Source organism: Phacochoerus africanus, chromosome 2, assembly GCF_016906955.1.
Source record: "Phacochoerus africanus isolate WHEZ1 chromosome 2, ROS_Pafr_v1, whole genome shotgun sequence".
NCBI classification, from domain to species: Eukaryota; Metazoa; Chordata; class Mammalia; order Artiodactyla; family Suidae; genus Phacochoerus; species Phacochoerus africanus.
The window spans coordinates 21,969,254-21,990,597 of record NC_062545.1 but is presented as its reverse complement, the minus strand read 5'-3'; the positions used below and the strand labels follow the sequence as shown (position 1 = coordinate 21,990,597).

The window sequence follows — 21,344 nt, the reverse complement described above, 5'->3', positions numbered from 1 at the left end:
GCTCCCCACGTAAATGAAAAAAGATGGACTTTAGTCAAATAGAATGTTGGAATCATAGAGAAATGAAGATCTTACGAGCATTTGAATAATCGCCACAGCACTGAACCAAGGATAATAAAATATAAGGTTGATTTTTCCTATTAAGAGGATTTGCCAAAACCTAATAAAGTATTCTTGATATCTTGCTTCATAAAGTTACTGGAGGGAAATACCTCCATGCTTCCCTATGTTGAATGCCACTAAGATATGTTACTGCCAAGACATGCAAATTGTACTGCCTGGACTGGATTTAGGAGTGACAGGTTGAGTCTGGAATGCTCGTTGCTCTCAAGATGCAGTAAAATAAGAGCCCTGGACTTGGGATCAGAAAACCTTAATGCAAGCCACACTCTGCCACTTACTAGTTGAGATATCAGATAAGCCTCTTACCCTTTCTGAGCCTGTTACCTCATCTATAAGATGGGGCTTCATAGGATGGCTGTGAGGATGAAATGAAATGCATGTAATTTTTTACTCATTGTATCTTTTTATTAATCAGCTTTTGGGTGAATAGATCTTCTTATGCAACAATAGAGATTATATATAAAATATAAGATTATATTTTATTTTAAGCATAATTGCAAAATGAGTAAATGGAAGAAAGCCTTCTACTATCTCCCTACCTCCTCTCTCCACCCCGATGTATCCTCACTATTTCCAGAATGATCTTTATGAAACACAAGTTAATCATGTCATGTCATTCAACCTGGTGATACTCTTTAGTGCCTACTCATCACTGTAGATCCAGAAGAAACCCAACATCCAGAAGAAACCCAACGCCTTGGTGCCAAGGTCCCTTCTGTCCTGGGAGTGATGTGTGCTCACCCCTGGCTAATCTTTTGTGTCCCTTGGCACACCCTGTGCTGAGCCATGCTATCTTGTGTGCTTGCTCTCTCTCTCCTCCATGTCTTTGTGCCTGCTGCTCCTTCATATTGGAATGCCCTCCTCCCACTTCCCCACCAGGCAAATCTCTTCCACCTAGTTCAACATTCAGCTCAAGTCTTACGACCTTCCTGTGTGCTTTCCATGGCACCATGACACGCCAACCTCCCCAGTTAACTTTTCTGCCTGAAAGACCACTGTCCACAAGCTTGTGTGTCTCCCTTGTTGACCTGGACTTCTTAAGGACAGGAACTGGGGGTCGTCACACTTTGCCTTTGCCTCAAACCATGCCTGGAACACTGTAGGTTCTCGCTAAGTCTTGCCAAATGAATGAATTGATCAGTTGCTGTGATGGACTAAATGGTTATGTCTTCCAAAAATTCCTATGTTGAAATTGTAACCCTTAAATGGTATTTGATGTAATTAGGCAATAGGGCCTTTGGAAGGTGATTAGGTCATGAGGGTGGAGCCCTCATGAATGGAATTAGTGCTCTTATAAAAGGATAAAGGGGAATGCTTTCTCATTCTCTTTCTACAACATGAGAACCCAGTGGGAAAAAGGTGGGCTATGGGCCAGGAACTAGGTCCTCAACAGACAGTGAATCTTAGCAGAACCTTGATCTTGGAATTTACAGCCTCCAGAACTATGAGAAATATATGTATTTGTTTTTTAAGTCACCTACTCTATGATAGTTTTGTATTTTTGTTATAGCAGCCTAAATGGATTAAGATAACCACTGACAAAATTAGCTAATACGGATACCAGATGATTAAACATAAGATGGAAAATGCATTTATGATGTCAGAATAGAATTTTTTCATTCTTTAAAAATTTCCAACCCATAATGGAAAAAGGTATGAGTTACCTGTGAATCTGCTACTCATGATTTCACTAAGTAGCATTCTGTGGCCAAGACTGTTACGTGCCTAACTCAGCATCTGCTCTCTCTTTTCTCCACGATGATAAGACTGTTATTTTAGCTGGGCACGGGGCCACCAGAAATTTTAAAAACAAAAGCGAAACCCTTCATTTCCCAGTCCTTGTTGCAACTACATAAAACAAATGGCAAGGTCCTGACAAATAGAGAAAGTGATTTGTGGCACTTCCAGCATGACTTCTTATTAAAAGCTGACTCAACGGGAAGGGGGCCCCCTTTATGTTCTGCTTGTCCTCTTTCTTTTGGACTGAATTTGAGAAAAGTAATGAGAGTCTTGGAAGCACCCATTTGGATTTCTGATGACACTATCAGTCATCCTGTGCCACTGGCCTCTAGCCTTCTTTACATGAGAGAGAAATAAAATTGACACTCTAAGGCAGTGGTTGGCACAGTTCTTCTGTAAAGGGTCAGAGAGTATGTTTTAAGCTTTATGGGCCACATAAGCTCCATCGCAACATCTCAACTCTGCTGCTGAAGTACCAAGGCAGCCAAGTCACACATAGACAGATAAGTGACTCTGTGCAAATAAAGTTCTAATGTACACAAATAGGTGGCAGGATGGATTGTTTCCATGGGCTGGAGCTTGCTTATTCCTGCTCCAAGGCACTTAATGTCAAATCTTTCTGGTATCTGTAACCAATTTGAACCCTACCTAATGCATCTTGTTGGATGAGCTGAGTCTTTTGATTTGGAAGAGAGAAATTACCCCAGGACACTTGTTTCATTTTTTGAAATGTTTTCTTTCAGTAGACTCTTTCTCCCTTACCTTATCCTTGATCGAATTATACAAGGTACTGTCATTGCCGTTTCCAGATTTTTTGATTATTAAGACCAACTAAATTGGACTCGGCTTTTTTAGGTTTTCATCATTTTTATTATGTTCAGTTTGGAGGATTTCAGCAGAATATAAATGGACAGTCATCAGGTGTGTTGGACAAAAAGAATGGAGGACAAAAGATAAGAATTGAATGAAGAATGCCATGCTGCCGGCTCCTAAAATGTGTTTGAATGCTACAACAAAACTTCCAGGATGATACCTTATTGTACTCAGTTACCAGGGAGATCGTACAAGTTGACCTGATGTTTAGCAGCAGGGCAAGAGCTGGTCTTGAAGATCCTTTTGAGCAAAGACTTTGTCTGATGCTCTTAGGATATCTTGGTTTTTCTGGTTTAGCTCATCCTGTGAAAGCAGAACAATATACCATAGACCAGAAGTGGCAAACTGATTTCTCCTTATATGCAAACTCCAACCAATGGGCAGTAGCTATGTGGGGTATTGAGAAGGATTCTGGGACTGCACTGGGTTTTAATAGACATGGCCTCTGCTTCTTCCCTCCCAGTGCTTTTTCCCCAGGTGCGTGGGGGCAGAAGAGGAAGGGCTCAGACAAGCTCTCCCTCTTGCTATTTATAGACAAGGATCACGAAAACTAGAAGGGAGCCAGAGTTTAAACTGTCTCTAACCCAGTTCTTTATTTTACAGAGGGCAATATTGAAGCTCAGAAATATAAAATAATTCATCTGGGTTACACAACCAGTTAATGTTACAACCACATTTAGACATCAATAGAAGTTTATTTTTGTGCAAGGTGTGAGGGTGTGTTCTAGTTTTAGTGATTTACATGCAGCTGTCCAGTTTTCCCAGCATCACTTGCTGCAAAGACTGTCTTTATCCCATTTTATATGCTTGCCTCCTTTGTTGGAGATTAATTGACCATAGGTGTCTGGGTTTATTTCTGGGTTCTCTATTCTGTTCCATTGGTCTGTATGTCTGTTTTTGTATCAGTACCACACTGTCTTGATTACTGTGGCTTTGTACTATTGCCTGAAGCCTGGGAGAGTTATGCCTCCTGCTTGGTTTTTGTTTCTCAGGATTGCTTTGGAAATTCTTGGTGTTTTATGGTTCCAAGTAAATTTTTAGATTGTTTGTTTTAGTTCTGTGAAAAATGTTTTGGGTCATTTGATAGGGATTGCATTGAATCTGTAGATTGCTTTGGGTAGTATGGCCATTTTAACAATATTAACTCTTCCAGTCCAGAGCATGGGATATCTTTCCATTTCTTTGAATCTTCATTAATTTCCTTTATTAATGTTTTACAGTTCTCAGCATATAAGTATTTCACCTCCTTGGTCAGGTTTATTCCTAGGTATTTAATTTTGGGGGGTGCGATTTTAAAAGGTACTGTGTTTTTATATTCCTTTTCTAATATTTCATTGTTAGTATACAGAAATGCAACTAATTGCTGAATGTTAATCTTGTATCCTGCTACTTTTGCTGAATTCATTAATCAGTTCAAGTAGTTATTGTGTGCAGCCCTTAGGGTTTTCTATATATAGTATCATGTCATCTGCATAGAGTGACAGTTGTACCTCTTCTCTTCCAGTTTGGATACCTTTTGTTTCTTTTGTTTGCTGATTGCTGTGGCTAGGACTTCCAATACTATGTTGAATAAACTCAAAATGCCCTGAAGACTTAAATGTAAGATAAGACACCATAAAACTCCTAGAAGAGAACATAGGCAAAACATTCTCTGACATCAACCATACAAATGTTTTCTTAGGTCAGTCTCCCAAAGCAATAGAAATAAAATCAAAAATAAACCAATGGGACCTAATCAAACTTACGAGCATTTGCACAGCAAAGGAAACCATTAAAAAAAAAAATACAGCCTATGGAATGGGAGAAGATAGTTTCAAATGATGCAACTGACAAGGGCTTAATCTCCAAAATGTACAAACAACTCATACAACTCAACAGCAAAAAACAACCCAATTGAAAAATGGGCAGAAAACCTGAATAAACATATCTCCAAAGAAGAATTACAGATGGCTAACAGGCACATGAAAAACTGCTCAACGTCACTAATTATTAGAGAAATGCAAATCAAAACTACAATGAGGTACCACTTCATAACAGTTAGAGTGGCTATCATTAATAAGTCTACAAATAACAAATGCTAGAGAGGCTGTGGAAAAAAGGGAACCCTCCTACACTGTTGGTGGGAATGTAAATTGGTGCAACCACTGTGGAGAACAGTATAGAGGTACCTCAGAAAACTAAATATAGAACTACCATATGACCCAGCAATCCCACTCCTGGGCATATATACAGACGAAACTTTCATTGAAAAAGATACATGCACCCCTGTGTTCATTGCAGCACTATTCATAAAAGCCAAGACATGGAAACAGCCTAAATGTCCATCAGTAGATAAATGGATTAAGAAGATGTGGTACATATAAACAATGGAATACTACTGACCATAAAAAAAGAACAAAATAATGCCATTTGCATAGCAACATGGATGGAACTAGGGACTCTTATTCTAAGTGAAGTGAGTGAGAAAGAGAAAAACAAATACCATGTGATATCGCTTATATATGGAATCTAATATATGGCACAAATGAACCTATCTACAGAAAAGAAACAAACTCATGGACATGGACAACAGACTTGTGGTTGCCAAGGGGGAGGGAGTGGGGTGGACTGAGAGTTTGGGTTAATAGATGCAAACTATTGCATTTGGAGTGGATAAGAAATGAGATCCTGCTCTATAGCACAGGGAACTATATATCTAATCACTTGTGATGGAACATGATGGAGGATAATGTGGGTAAAAGAATGTATGTATATGTGTAACTGGGTCACTTTGCTGTGCAGCAGAAATTGACAGAGCATTGTAAATCAACAATAATAAAAAAATTTGAAAATAAATAAATAAATAAATAAACACACAAAATAAGTCAATAGTGGGTTTTCCATTATACAATACACATATTTCATTAAGCTCTTTTTTACACTTTTCACTAATTGTTCGTAATTTCTTTCTACGATAGAACATGAACCAGCTTGTTAATGAGATCTTGCTTGCTTCTTGTGAGCACACCTCTAGGGCACCTGTTCCTGGCACTTTACAAACCTGGTCCTTCAGACTCCATTTGGCCCTATGAGCCCCTGGTGGCCTTCCACAAATTGCTTCTTATCGTTGTTGGATTAGGAATAATCTGAGTCAATTTCAATTATCTGCAGTGAAGAAATATGGTTGATATGGAAATTAATCCTAGGAGGGGGGTTCAGGAAACTTATTCAGGAAATAGAAAGAATTGGGAACTGCTTATCTAACCAAGATTACGTGGAATACAGACAAGTCCTCGTTGATTCTAATGGCTCATGGCATCTGGTGGTGAGTGTGTGAATTAAACGCATCTCTGTTCACCTGGCACCAGGTGTTCATGGTAGGCAATGATCATCGCTCTCTCATAAAAGAGCAGAAAGGGTCTGTGGGATTCAGGGGCCCTGAGGTGAGAAGTAGAAGGGCAAGCTCAAATCCAAACATTCTTGGTTCAAGGCAAAGAAAAATCTGAGAACTTTCAATGACCATGGAAAATGACTCTTTTATGAACCATCAAAACAGAGCTGCTTTCTAAAAAACCCACAAAGTTTAGTCCTGTGGATATTTGAATCACAGCGTTAATTGAATTCAGTGTCTTCAGGTCTCCTGAAAAGAGCAGGACCCAGAAGTGGGGCAGTTAATTTGGGGACTGAGAATCCCCAGAAACCCCTGTCCCCATGGGCCTCCTTTGCCCTTGGATGTGGCTTCTCCTCCTTGCTAGACAGCTTCATTGCCTGCAGGAGTTCCTTGCTGGGGAAGAAGCCACTTCCCCCACCTTGGTCAAGACACCAGAATCATCTGTTCTTCAAGCCCAAACCTTTGAAGTGAATTTTAGCCTATCATTTTTAGGTAGCAGAATTTTGTAAGCTCATATTGCAAAGTGACTTTTATTTTTGTGATATTTTGAAGGCCCCCATGAGTGGGATTCAGTAAATCTCTGATTTAGCACCCTCATAATTTTCCCACTAAAATAAAACAGTTTAATGAGTTAACAAATCATTAGTACTAATAATTACTAATGATATACAACTAAAAGCTGTTTTTAAATAAATAAAAATTCTTAAGTATACTTAGTATTTTTCCTCATTAATCTTAATCTTTATTCAGTCACCACCTTATTTTTCTGTTTCACTTCTCGTTTTTATTATTGTCCTTTATTTTAAATGTACTATAACCATATTAGAAAAAAAAATCAAGAAAAAGAAAACATAAAAAAAAGAAAAAGAAAACATAACCCATTATTCCATCATTGTTACCATTTTAGTTTATTTCCTTCTGGGCTTTTTTTTTTTTTTTTTTTTTAATTGCTGCACCTGCAGCATAGGAAAGTTCCTGGGCCAGGGATCGAATCCAAGCTGCAGCTGAGACCTACACCACAGCTGGAGCAATGCCAGATCCTTAACCCACTGTGTCAGGCCATGATGCAACCTGCCCCCCAGTGCTCCAGAGCAGCCACTGATCCTGTTAGGCCACAGTGGGAACTCCTTTATGGGCTTTTTAATTTGCTTTTATTCTCCTAAACATTGTGGGAAATATGATGCTTGTGTACGGCTTTTTAAATCTAATATATCACATAAATTTTAATCTCTCAAAATGTGTTTCTATGGCCTCCTTTGCAATAGTGTCATAATATTGAAAAGAGTACTGGCATTAAGTTGTGATTATTAATTATTTATGAAAGAAATTCTGCTTTATTATACTTAGCTACTTATAGGTATTCAATTATCATTTAGTGAATTGAAATCTCCTGCTCATTCTAAATTTGTAATGTCTTAAACACTATCCCAACAATGGGAACCTCCCACATATATTTTCATTTAAAGTAGATTTCTGGGGAGTTCTGATTGTAGCTCAGCAGTAAGGAACCCAACTAGCATCCATGAGGACGTGGGTTCGATCCCTGGCCTCACTCAGTGAGTTAAGGATCTGGTGTTACCATGAGCTGTGGTGTAGGTCACAGATGCAGCTCAGATCTCAAGTTGCTGTGGCTGTGGCGTAGGCCGGCAGCTACAGCTCTGATTCAACCCCTAGCCTGGGATCTTCCATATGCAATGGGTGCGACCCTAAAAAGACAAAATAAATAAATATAGATTTAAAAAATAAAATAGATTTCTGCAAGTGGGATTACTGGTCATGTGGCATGACCATGTTTATGGCTCAACCCGCGTTGCCAAACTGCTTTCCCTCTAGAAGGGATGGATTGATTTACAATGCCCTCTGCAATGCATGAGATCACCAGTTGTCACTACACCTTTCTCAGCACTCATGCAATAGAAGGAAGTACAGCATCTCACTGTGACTTTAGTGTGAACGTTTTCTCATGTGTGTATTTACTAACTGCGTTTTCTTATTCGTGAAGTCACTTCTTTTTAGCAACTCGATCGAACCCTTCATAAAGTGAAAATGTTACTTTATATTTACTACTAGTATTGTCCTCATTTGGATTTTTTTCTCCCCATTTTGTGGGATTCTTTTGGAATCCCTTTACTCTCCTTGGAAGAGAAACCTGTTAGCTTCCTTCTGAGCGTACCTTGAGCTCTGAAAATGTGCAGCCTGTGAGCATGCTCCTGTCCCCTTGCTTTCGCTGCCAGGATTGACTGACTTGAAGAAGGCGACTTATTCATAACTACTGTCAGCCAATCCAGGAAACATCTTGAATTGCCTTTTCCTATGTACCGGTATTGCTTTCCAAGGTCAAAAAATAGAATCAAACATCATATGTTCCACATTGTTGCTGTCCTCTTCCGACTAGGAAGTTCACCCCTATGTAACCCAACTTGCTCACCCAACTTCCTGTCCTTGAAGCTTGGTTTGACGTATGTCTTTACAAATCTTCTGTTAAACCCACTTTCAATGTTTTAGAGGAGCCAAGTGGTCCCCCACCCTCACCCGCCTATGGGAACTTGAGTCTAAACAGAACATCAACTGTCATTGCTGTCTTAGGTAGTGATCCCTAAAAAGTAAGCATCTTGAAGGATCCCTTATTCATCCTCAGTATTTTATAAATCATGCCTTTTGTTGCTTTTGTAAAACTCTGGTGCTTCCTGACCCCTGATTCTCTTTGTTTATTCATTTATTTATTTTGCCCATTTCAGTTTTAGGTAGGAAAGAGTAATTCCACTTTAAAAAAAAAAATCTTTTCAGAAATTGTTGCTCTAATCATGTTCCCTTAAACTTCACTCCTGAGCCCTAACACATCTCTTGGTTCTGAGGAAACCTCTGTGAACTGCAAGACACTCAAAACAGATTCAGTATTGTTGTTGAAAATTATTTAAATAGAAGTAGTATTTTACGAAGCATCAGAACTCCAAGCATCAGAACCCAGATGTACACTTTCACGTGACTGGTTGATGTCAAGTTGAACAGAGACAAACTCCATAGCTCTAAAAATCAGTGTAGTGTTTTCTGTAATAATACATGTGGGCTAATGATCCTATTAGAACTTGGGAGATGAGTCCTAGTCCTGGTCTAGATGAGTCCTGGGTGAGATCACAACCAGCCAGCTAAACGGCCTCTTTGAGCATCAGTTTCCTTACCTAAAAAACTGGATTCAGGAATTTCTGTTGTAGCTCAGTGGAAACCAACCCGACTAGTATCCCTGAAGGGTTCAATCCCTGGCCTTGCTCAGTGGGTTAAGGATTTCGGCCTTGCTGTGAGCTGTGGTTTAGGTCACAGACGTGTCTTGGATCCTGTGTTGCTGTGGCTGTGGTATAGGGATTCACTATTCTGTCTGATAGAGCTTCTCAGAGTTGGTATTGCGGTCGAATTGCTGTAGCTCCATTTTGACCCCTAGCCTGCGAACTTCCATATGCCACAGGTGCGGCCCTAAAAAGCAAAGAAAAAAAAAAAAAAAAGAAGAAGAAGAAGAAGAAGAAAAGAAAATTGGACTCAATTGGTGATTGTTTTCAAGCCTTAGAGTTGGTTCTAACAAAACAACTGAGTTTTTGAGTGAAAAATAGAAGATAAAACAAGACACTTCTAGACCCCCTGGAGGTGGTCCAGAGTCCCGTCCTCTTGACTTCCGCCAGCCTTCCATTCCTCTGGGCTTCTGAGGTGGCTATAAGGTGCCCTCACGTTACCCGTGTCATGATATGATAACTGGCATATGGACAGACCAAGTTCCTCTCCAGCTCTGAAATTGTGTCCTCCCCCATGTTAAAATATGGATCATGCTAGGATTAGGTTGGGTAGGTTAGGTTAGCAAAGTGGCATGTCTCTGGGGAGGCCTGAGCATTTGGGGGTGTCAGAGGGTAGAGAAGTGGTGCCTCAGTCTGCCTTCACTATATTAGGACTTGGAGGCTTTTTTTTTGTATGAATAATGTGGATGATTCCTCTGTGCAGATCATCCCACGTTACCTCTTTTATTTATTTATTTATTTTGGCCATCCCACAGCACATGGAATTCCTGGGCCAGGGATCAGATCTTAACCATAGCTGTGATCTAAGGATCTGGCTGCGGCAGTGCCAGATCCTTAACCCACTGGGCGGGGCCGGGGATTGAACTGTGTCCCACCACTCCCAAGATGCCACTAATCTTGTCGCACCACGGCAGGAACTCCCCACGTTACCTCTTTTAATTCTTATCACCAACCTCATCTTGAACCGCTAACCCGAACCTAGACCAGACATGAGTCCAGCTCGGTGGAACCACAGGGCCCTTGCTATTCCGTCTGATAGAGCTTCTCAAAGTTGGCCCTGTCTCCTCCTTTAGGTTCCAGCATGTATGTCCCCTTCTAAGAGAAGACTTCTTTGCCTCTCCTCACTAAAGATATCCTGGACAGCCTGTCTCATTTAACTCACAGCATTTATTACTAGCTCGGTAAGTATTTAGGCATTTGTTAGTTCATTATATTTATGTCTCCTTGGACCTTTTCTCTTCCTCTCAAACACATGGAAATATGAACTCCATGAGACAGGAGACCTCATCTGTGTTGTTCCCCCCCACATCCTCAACACCTAGGCAAGTGCCTGGCCCACAGTAGATGTCTTTTAAGTATCTGCTGAATGAATCAATAAACAGGAGAGAGGTAGTTATAACAGTCTCTCTTTTACAGATGAAGAAACTCAGGCTTAGAGAGGCTTAGTGACCAACTCTATGTCTCATAACTAGGAAACTACAGCATTGGGATTCAGACTCAAGTTTGACTTAAGAACAATTCTCATCTATTTCTGGGCCTCTCTTGGAAGAACCGTGTCAACTGTAATCAATGCTCATCTCCACCTGATAGACCAAGGTAATGATCATACTGCCAATGAAAACTGTGACACCAGTAACACCATCATTGTTGGGTACCTCTAGGTTTTTTAAGTTCTCTCTTGTATCTTGAACCAAAATCTACCTTCATGCAACTTCTACTCATTAATTCTCATTTGTCCCTGTGTAGCAAAAAACAGAATGACTCTTTCTAGTTGCCAGTTTCGAGAGGAAATGGGTAGCAGCAGGGCCGACTCTGTCTGGATTTCCTTAATTTCTTGCCAGTAGGCAAGCACCTGGTACGGCCAGCACTCCCAAGGGGGCAATTTACAAGGCTGTTTACCTGCCGTGGGTGCTTTAGTGAGGGGTATTATGGTTGTTTCATCTTAATTAATGGTGATACTCTTATCCTCCGCCAGTAGATCAGTATATTCTTACTAAGGACATTGGTCCTGACCACTGGTTTTGAGTGATTAGTTTCATCTCTGCAAACTGCCTTCCTATGAAAGAGGTCTTCACACTATGTTCGTTTTCCTCTCCAACTTGAATGTGGTTAAGATTGATGAGGAGTTGGGTGGTAAACCCTCCCAACTCTTTGAAACCAGTGCCCAATACAAACCTGTTTAATTCTGTTCATTTGTGGTCTCTGGCTTCAGCATTTGGCCTTCAAGAGCATTTTGATCCAAGCTACCCTGTGGTCTCTGTGGTCTCCACTGGTGGCAACTGGTTCTGTGGATATTACCTATGTTTGAATCTTGTATGGCTTGTAGCTTTCATCTAGATCCAGTTTCTTTGGTCTGTTACTCATGAAGAAATGGGGGGAAATGTGATAATAACAGCTAGTATTCGTGTGCTCCGTGAGCCAAGAGCTGTTCTAAATCCCTACCTTGGATTATTGCATTTAAAAGACCATCACATATCCTGGGAAAACAGCATAGGCCCTGCGTTAAGTGCTTCACATTCATTATTTTGTTTCATCCTTGATTTCCATTTCTTACCTATGGTACGCTGGCTTCCTCCATGGCATGACTGATTACGTGCAAGAATCCACATAAAGTGCTGATGACAGTGCCTGGCATGGCTCACACTCAAGAAACATTAGCTGTTGGAATGATCATACACCTCTTTTGTAACGCTGAATAGGTTCAGTATTTTTGGATCTAGGCTCACCGTGAAGCCTGCATTTTTCTAGCTTAAATCAACACCCTATACTACCATGGACAGACTGATAAGGTCGAAATAGGAACATGCGACAGGGCAAGAGATCTGGGCTTCGGGCATTAGCTGTGCCATTTGATACACTGAACACCCAAGCAAAGTCCTCGACTCCGGACAGCTTTGATTTCCTCATCTGCACGTGAGGTGTGCGACCCTGATGAGCTCTAAGATCTCTTGACCTTTATAAATCTTGCCCCACATATTTCTTTGTCGGAATGTGAATTTTACCACAAGGGCTATGCTTCTACCATCTCGGTGCATGTGCCATGTTAAAGAGACCCAAACCACTCTAATGGAACGTGCTTTAGGAAGATGCTCAGTAAGGAAAGTGATGCCTTCCGCCTGCTGCCCCAGCCCTCTCACTGGCAGGCAAAGCCATCAGTAACCAGTTGGTTTGGAAGTTGTCAGGGAAGACGCAGTGTAAAATGCATTGTTGGTAGACTTGCTTTTGTTTTCTACATCAGTTTCTTATGAATCTACTGAACGGAGGCGCTGTGTTGTGGCGCTGTGCTATGCTGGTCCAGGAAGCAAGAGCCTTTGAGTTCAGTTCTAACTCCAGCTCTGCCACTGTCTGATCCTCGGGAGAATAAATGACACTTACCTTCCTTGAGGCTTCGTTGTTTCACTTGTCAGAAAGGCATTGTTGAAAACGTCTCCCAATTCTAAAACTCTGCTACTCAGTTCTTTATGAGAACAATACTCAGATGAAATCCTATGGACAGAAAAGCATGTGGTCTCTCCTTTCTCCTTTCTTTGCCAAGCACAATGAGAGTTGGTGTGGAAAAAATAAAAATCTGCTGTGAAAAGGTTCATTCAGCCTTTTCTTAATAGATCGAGTGGTTGGTATTTCTGCTGGCTTCTGAAATACATGACAAATCACAATCTGGAAAAAGTTCCAAAGCAGCTCCAAGCCTTCCTGCTGAATTTGGATACATCTTTAGGTCTTACTCTGCAGCTCATCCTTAACAACTGACAAAATATTTACTTTGCTCGGTACAGAAAAGGCTAACATTTTCCAAAATATTAAACTAGGTTGGATTCAGAACACAGACAATGAGGCAAAAAGTTGGACCTCTGTTGGAAGCCATGTCGTTGAATCATTTTCCAGAGTGCCATGAGAAACAGAGCTGGGGTGGATGTTTGTGCTCCACAGTGATTCTGAAAAGGGCAGAAGCCAGCCAGCCCCGGTCTCAAGTATTCACTGGTGTGTAGACCAGAGGTCCTCAAAGTGCGGTCCCTGGACCAGCAGCGTCAGCATCTCCTGGAAACTGGTTAAAGATGCAAACTCTCACAACCCATCCCAGATCTACTGAATCAGAAAGTCCTCAGATGCGGCCCAGCAGTCTGTGTTGTGATGAGTGCTCCTGGTAGACAAGCCCAGGTAAATCTCATGCTAGGAGGAGTTTGAGAACCACTGGTTGGGCCCATGAGGGCTACAGTGCTTATTAGCTTTGAATTAAAAGTGGGAAGCAAGTAAGTTCTCATTAATGAATTTAAAATGTTTCCGATATAAATGAATGGGTGTGCAAGCTGGAAACCCAGACATACTGCTTTTTGAAATACTCTTCCCTCTTTCCCCCACCCCTCTTCTCTCCCCATCTTCCCCTGTCTCTCCTCCAACCCCCACGGACATGTTCATGACAGTAGTGTCTGAGTTATGTTTAGCTATTGTTTAGGATGGTCAAAATACTCAGCAGTTTGTTTCAGCATCCTTGTGTGTAGCTAGTGATTTTGATACAAATTGCACTGTATTTTTTTTTTTTTACGACCACACCTGCAGCCTGTGGAAGTGCTAGGAGTGGAATCCAGAGCTGCAGCTGGGGCCTATACCATAGCCATGGCAACACCAGATTTGAGCCATGGTCTACCCCACAGCTGGTGGCAACACCAGATCCTTAACCCACCGAGTGAGGCCAGGGATCACACCCGCATCCTCACAGACACTATGTCATGTTCCTAACACACTGAGCCACAATAGGAACTCCACACATTGCACTTTTAAAAACCTAGGTCTCTCCTAGGATAAAAAAGTGGACAGAAATTGAATGAGTCCAGTTTATAATTTTCTGTTCTAGTAATTAAGTCTTATTGTTAACAAAATGACTGTTTTTTATAAATAAATGGGGATTTGTTTTTAATTAAATGACGGGAAATCGCTCTTGTTGCCAGCTTTAATTAAGAGGGAGACTACGGTTTTAATGACTGTATTGTCTCTGTCTAAAACTGTAAATCCAACAGCCAGAAATGTACTGCTTTCAGTAGGAAGGAACCAAGATGTGACCTGACAGTCCTCTACCCCTACCTTGAATATACGTAGGCCCGACCATCAGGGCTGGGCTGGGGAGACGGGAGTGTGTGGCTATCCTCATGGAAAAAGTCTCCAGATGTTCACACATGCGTTTCTTGTAAAAGTTTCATGTGAAACTATTCCATTCAGTCATCTGGTCATATTATAAATGTCCTCATGAAAGCCTTCTGAGTAAATACAGTTTAAAATTTTTAAAAATAATAATAAAAATCAAATTGCAAATCCTTTCTGGGAGAAATTAAGAAAATCCTCACCAACGCCTCCTCTGCCATTGCCTAATGTCTCAGGCCTCCCCCCTCACTCGCTCGCATGTGTTATCTGCACGGCCGCTGCAGGCATCTGAGCTGTGACCTTTGTCCTGCAGTCTCATGCTTGGCGATGCCATCCAGTCCCAGGGTCCTGCATCTGTTGCTTTGGAAGGCTCACAAATCTGTAACTAGAGTGCAATTTTGCTCCCAACTTCCAGCCAATATCTCCACCTGCTTCACTATCCTTCCAGCACCTTAAAGACCTCACAGAGCACACATCCCAACCAGGACACGCCATCTTTTACCTGAACCTGACTCTTTCCCACATCCCTGTGTCTTTGCATGAGCTTCCCTCTCTATGCCCTCCACAGCCTGTCACAATTGGGGGCAGGAAATCGGTGTAGTAGAAAGTTCACAGGTGTGGGGACTATATAGATCTGGGTTCAAACCCAGGCTCTACCACCTACTGGCTACGTGCCATTAGGCAACTCTTTAGGTCTTCAGCTCCTTTGTGTGTAAATGGGGGGATTATTTTCAGAAATCAAAAAAAAGTATGAAAAATTGTTGTGTAATGTATTGCTCATACCAGACATACTGGGAATGAAAGAAGTCATTGTTACTGAGAAAGAGAGAGGAAGGAAGAAAGGAAAGAAAAAGAGGGAAGGGAGGGAGGGAGGAAGAAAGAAAAAAAAAGAGGGATGGAGGGAGGAGGGAGGGAAGGAAGGAAGAGAGAAAAAAAGGCCCGAAGTCCGATTGTGCCCAAAAAAGCGGGACCCGTGTTCGTCCTGTGTTCCGTACTCTGGTGTGTCGGAGGAGCGTGGAGCATGTCTTCAAGACTCCTGCCCTCGCCCTGCCTTCCCCCCATCCCAGTGTTTGCCTCCAGTGTTTTCTGAATCTGCCCTTCCTTGTCCTTCCTCCTGCCCCCAAAGCCGTGTTCAGTCTCTGTCACTGGGAGGATAGTAAGCCTCTCTTGACTGGCATTTCTCTGCTCTGTTGCATTCTATGTACTGTTGCCAGATGAATCTTCCGGAATCACGTTTCTTAAACCATTCGCTGCCTCAAGACCCATTAATGATGTCCCATTGCCCTTTTAACAGAGATAAAACTCCTCGCATGGCATTTAAGAGCCTTCCTGTTTGGGTCTGATCTCTTTTTTTCAGACTTAATTCCAAGCACGATCCTTTACCTATACCCAAATCTTGGCCAACCCAGCCATGCCCCCTCTTCCCTTGTGCCTTTGTTTACGTGCCCCTCCGACTGTACCTCCATCCTTTTTTTCTCCACTGTTGAAATCTACTTTGTCTTTCATGCTGAAGGTGACCTCTTCCAAAAAGCCTTCCCCAGTATGACCAGTGAGAAGCTCTCCCTCAACCTCCTAAATTCTTTTTTTTTTTTCATTTAAGTAAGTTTTTATTAGGAAATTCTGGAAAAATTCAAATAATTAACATTGAAATAATTTTTATCAGTACCAAATCAATATTTATTGCCAGGTATTATCACATTATATGAATATATTACATTTTTTATAATATATTCATATAATAAGTACAGTTGCTTTACAGTGTTGTATCAATTTCTGCTGTACAGCATATTGATCCAGTCATATATGACTTTTCTCATACTATCTTTCATCATGTTCTGTCCCAAGAGATTGGATATAGTTCCCTGTGCTATAGAGCAGGATCTCATTGCTTATCCATTCTAAATGTAATAGTTTGCATCTACCCACCCCAACCTCTCAGTCCATCCCACTTCCTCCTCCCTCTCCCTTGGCAACCACAAGTCTGTTCTCTATGTCTGAGTCTGTTTCTGTTTTGTAAATAGGTTCATTAGTGCCATACTTTAGATTCCACATATGTCATATGGTATTTCTCTTTCTGACTTACTTCACTTCATGTGATAACCTCTAGTTGCATCCATGTTGCTGCAAATGGCATTATTTCATTCTTGTTTATGGCTGAGTAGTATTCCATTCTATATATGTACCACATTTTGTTAATCCATTCATCTGTCCATGGACATTTAGATTGTTTCCATGTCTTGGATATTGTGTATAGTGTTGCAGTCACATAGGGGTGCATGTATCTTTTTCAATGAAAGTTTTGTCCAGATATATGCCCAGGAGTGGGATTGCTGGATCGTATGGTAGTTCTATATTTAGTTCTCTGAGGAAGCTCCATACTGTTTTCCATAGTGGTTGTACCAATTTACATTCCCACCAACAGTGAAGGAGGGTTCTTTTTCTCCACACCCTCTCCAGCATTCATTATTTGTAGACTTGTTAATGATGGCCATGCTGACTGGTGTGAGGTGGTACCTCACTGTAGTTTTGATTTGCATTTCTCTAATAATTTGTGATGTTGAGCATCTTTTCATGAGCCTTTTGGCTATCGTATGTCTTCTTTGGAGAAATGTCTATTTAGGCAGAAGACCTAAATAGACATTTCTCAGAAAAACCTCCTAAATTTTAACAATGTCCCATTCATATCCTAGAGCATTGTATGCTCTCTGTTTTCTATGGTACTTAATCAGGTTTGTGTTTTAGACATCCCACAGCTGGGGGTAGGGCGGGGAAGCAGCAAATACATTTGGCTCAGGCCTCTTCTTTGTCTTGGCTGATTTGAGCATCAGAGGAGCTCAGTAATTGCTGTTGAATGAATAAATGACTGAATGAAAGTTGCTTTTGCCCTGACAGTAATTAAATACAGTCATCATCTCCTCAGCCTGTAGTTCCTAAAACTATATGGCAAATGTTCCCATTGATTTTGCTTCTTTTAAGAACTAGGAGATTAAAACCATCAAGTCTGTAACAATAACGATTCTAAAAGTGCACATAACTGTCCTCTGACTCTCACATTGAGGCTATTAGTGTGAATGGCCCAATTTGAGGAGCAGATTTGTATGTATTCCAAGGTAAGATGGCTTTACTATTTCTTTTGGCGTATTTGTTTGTATAGCTTTTATAGTCAGTACAAACCTACAGATTTTTTTTTTAAAAGAAAGCATCTGTGGTTAAAAGAATAGTAAGAATCAGTTTTATCAAAAAAAAAATTTTTTTAATTTTTACCCACATCTCTTAATAAGAAAGTTTATTGTCTGAAAAGAGATTCTTTGGAATGGTGGTAGCAGAGGAAGAACTCAGTCATAATTTTCTAACTTCTCCTATTTCAGAATTTATCTACTTCTTCAACTTACAAAAGTGCTCTGGTGTAGTGGGAAAAGGTCCCACCTGTACAAGAGAACCTTAAAATGACAGTTCTAGATCCCCTTCTCCATTAACTTTGTAATTCGAGATCATTTTCTTTGCATTAAATAAATGCTCAAATGATTCTGCTAACGGCTGTGAGTATTTTTACTCAAGACTTTTATCTCAGTCTGAGTTTTCAGACATGAAAATGCAGGCAGTTAACTTTCATTGAATTCAAAATGCTTAGGCCTCAGAATTTGCATAATTTTGTGAAAATTATAAAGAAACTACTTAACTTAGGTAAACCATTAAAAATTAATGGAACTTCAGAGGGGCCGATAATTCACATTCCCTCCAAGGAAACTCTGGGACGTCAAGACAGGCCACCAAGTGTCCTATTTCCAAAGATAACCTAATGCTCTAAGGCAAGATCATTAACTTTCTGAATTTCTGTCATTGAGTTAAGACCCTTGAACAAAGATAGTAGACTTCTCAGAGGTAGGAGGGTTGTCCCAGAAAGCAAGACTCTCACCTGGAGTCAGTCAGTTAGTCAGCCTGTCAGTAAATGCTTATTTAGTGCCTGCTGTATACTGGACACTGAGCTAAGTATTAGAATACAGTGGGAAGCCAGGCACAGCCCTGCCTCTTGGAGCATGCTTTCTAGTTGAAAGTGCCTCTGCCCCATGTCCCTCCTTCACCCCCATCCAACTCAATTGACATCAGGAGAAGGGCTTTATTTATTTATTTGCTTATTTATTTATTGAATATTTGGCCACAGCCACAGCATGCAGAGTTCCCGGGCCAGGCATTGAACCTGAGCCACAGCAGTAACCCAAGCCACAGCAGTGACACCAAGTCCTTAACGACTAAGTCACCAGGGAACTCCTAGAGGAGGGCTTTAGAAAGCAACACTAAGATGTATCCTATAAATGCCTTCTAATCTGCAATCTGGAGATTTCTAAATCCTTTGCCTGAGAGACATTACTTGGAAGGATGCCTTGTGGAGATCTTTTTGGCAGTATTGGTCAGACCAAAACCAAGGTAGAAGCTCAGATTGGTGGGACTGTGATCTTCCCAGCCAGAGGAAGCTGAATATGGCCATATGTGGGCCCTGCCTCCAGTGGAGAGAAGGCCTGGCTCCAGGAGTGCCCTTGGTCTTGGCCGTAAGGTGCTGTGAAGAAGGCAGCTCTCTTTCCTGCCACTTGAACAAAGTACTTAAACACTATTTGTGGAGTTACCTTGTGGTGCCATGAGTTAAGTATCCAGTATTGTCACTGCAATGGCTTGGGTCCCTGCTGTGGTACAGGTTCCCTCGCCTAGGAACTTCCACATGCTTCAGGTACGGCCAAAAAAATATCCACACAAAAACAATAAAACTGTTGGTTTTTACTACTCACATTTGAAAATCTTTGGCTACGAAATGGAATAAGTCTGAAGAGACTCAATTAGAGCTGGCTCTGGCACTAGCTCGTTGTGTACTTGAGTTCCACTTGCCTAGCCTCTTAGTTTCTCTTTCTGTGAAAGAAGCATCCCAAAGCTCTATTTCCCAAGCTGGGAATCCCAGCAGAGTATTCACACAACCCGTTGTTGCTTTTCTCCCACCTCCTCTGGGGTTCTGTCCCAAACAGGTAGGTGTCACGTATTTACAAATTAGAAAGAAAGCTATTTTATCATGCGGTATACACTTCACATTTGCAAGTTAATGCTTTAAAATCTGCCAGAACATACAGATGATTGTCAGTGCTAAGACGCCTGCCTTACGGGGAGACCGCTGTGATGTCACTGCCTGTGTGTCTCACAGGGGCAGGGCCACCATGGCCTCGCCAACCAGTCGCTCTTATTTCAGCGGATAACACCATCTCCGTGAACCACCCTCTGGAGAAAATAATCGGGCCAATGCCATTTAATTGTTTTTTTCTTATCCTTTTTATAATAATTTCATTGTTTGGATGCTTCTGATATTTGGACTCCCAGAAAAAAATTATTTTTGGCTGCTGTCATGGAAGAACTTTGCTGGTTTATGTGGTAGCCTGCCTCCTTTACAAGACCTCGTTCAGAGGTAGAAAATGACGTTACATCAGATGCTACATGATATTTCATCATCTTAGTGTCTGTTTTATTTAAAGGTAATTTAAAATGTGGTTCCAAGCTCACATAACTTGCTCGTAACATCTGAGCAAAAATCAGTTGAATCAGGCAGCTCCAAATGCTAAGTGGTTAGGAGGTAGGGGCAAGATTTTATTGAGAATCATGGAAACAAATCAAGGAATTATTTGATTGGCTATAACTTCAGCAGTTGCCTTATTTGGGAAAGTCTGGTTGGTTCTTTGTGATCTGTGTCCTTAGGTTCTTAACCTTGAGGCATTTACAGGCTCAAATTTTGGTTTGCTCACATAGGCTGTCAAGGCGTTAGAACCACCTCCATCTCAAGGGTTCCGTATTAAATTAATTTTACATACATTAAAGTAAAACTATATTGCATAGAAATGTATCATATATTGGAATATATTATACATTAATAAGAGCAATATACTGGAATTCTCTTGTGGCTCCACTGGTTAAGGATCTGACATTGTTATTACCATGGTTCAGGTCACTGCTGTGGCAGGGTTTTGATCCCTGACCCAGACACTTCCATATGCCATGGGTGTGGCCAAAAAAAAAAAAAAAGAACCGTATACCAACCGTATACCATTGTATTTTAATGGTAATAAAAAAAAAAAGAACCGTATACCATCATATTATTCTATTTTAATGGTAATAAAAAAAGAACAGTATACCATCATATTATTGTATTTTAATGATAATATATATATCAAATCATTGTTATGACTGCTTAACATGAAAAGTAAGTCGGTCAATATAGAATCCATTTAAAAACTACTAAATGAATAGTAGTCCAGGTTGCTTATAGGTGTGGCAAAGTTCATAAAGATGGGAGGGACTGAGTGAAATTTGAGGAACGTTGGCCAGCAGGGGAGAGTGTGACCTCTCAACGAGTCTCCAGCTGTGTATCTCGCCATCCTTCATTTCATTCACTCAGAACTAGTTCTTATTCCTTCAGTATACAATAAACTCCTATTCTTGGGTTCTAGTGTTGCATGGTCTTGGGAATGTCACTTTAACTCTTTGGACCTTACTTTCCTCATCTAAAAAGGAATATAAACAAAGTGGCCTGCGCCCAGCAGAGATTTTTTTTTTTTTTTTTTTGAAGAAAGTTACTGGACATAATAGTACTTTGTAAACTGTAATAAATTATACAAATATAAGGGATTATAGTATCTCATCTTTTTATCTCTCATAAGGCATAACAAATGCTTACTGAATGTTAGGGAGTAAATGAATGACCAGCACAGATGCTCGAGTTTGAATGGCATTTATTTAAGTAATAAATGGAGTGGCAGGGCCTCGTGCAGAAATATTGGGGCAAGGATTTTTAC

General features: G+C 40.8%; 1 protein-coding gene across 4 annotated transcripts in view; it reads left to right on the top strand.

The window, feature by feature from the left end:
• Nucleotides 1-21,344, top strand: part of AIG1 (androgen induced 1) — a 246,779-nt gene that overhangs the window by 135,096 nt on the left and 90,339 nt on the right. The window contains exon 4 of one of the 4 annotated variants that reach the window (XM_047770059.1): nt 10,461-10,562. The exons of the other annotated variants lie outside the window; for them this stretch is intronic. Coding sequence (XP_047626015.1) covers nt 10,461-10,544 — 84 coding nt within the window. The 3' untranslated portion in view covers nt 10,545-10,562. Of the gene's footprint in view, nt 1-10,460; nt 10,563-21,344 lie in introns of those variants that run through there. 4 annotated transcript variants of the gene reach the window in all.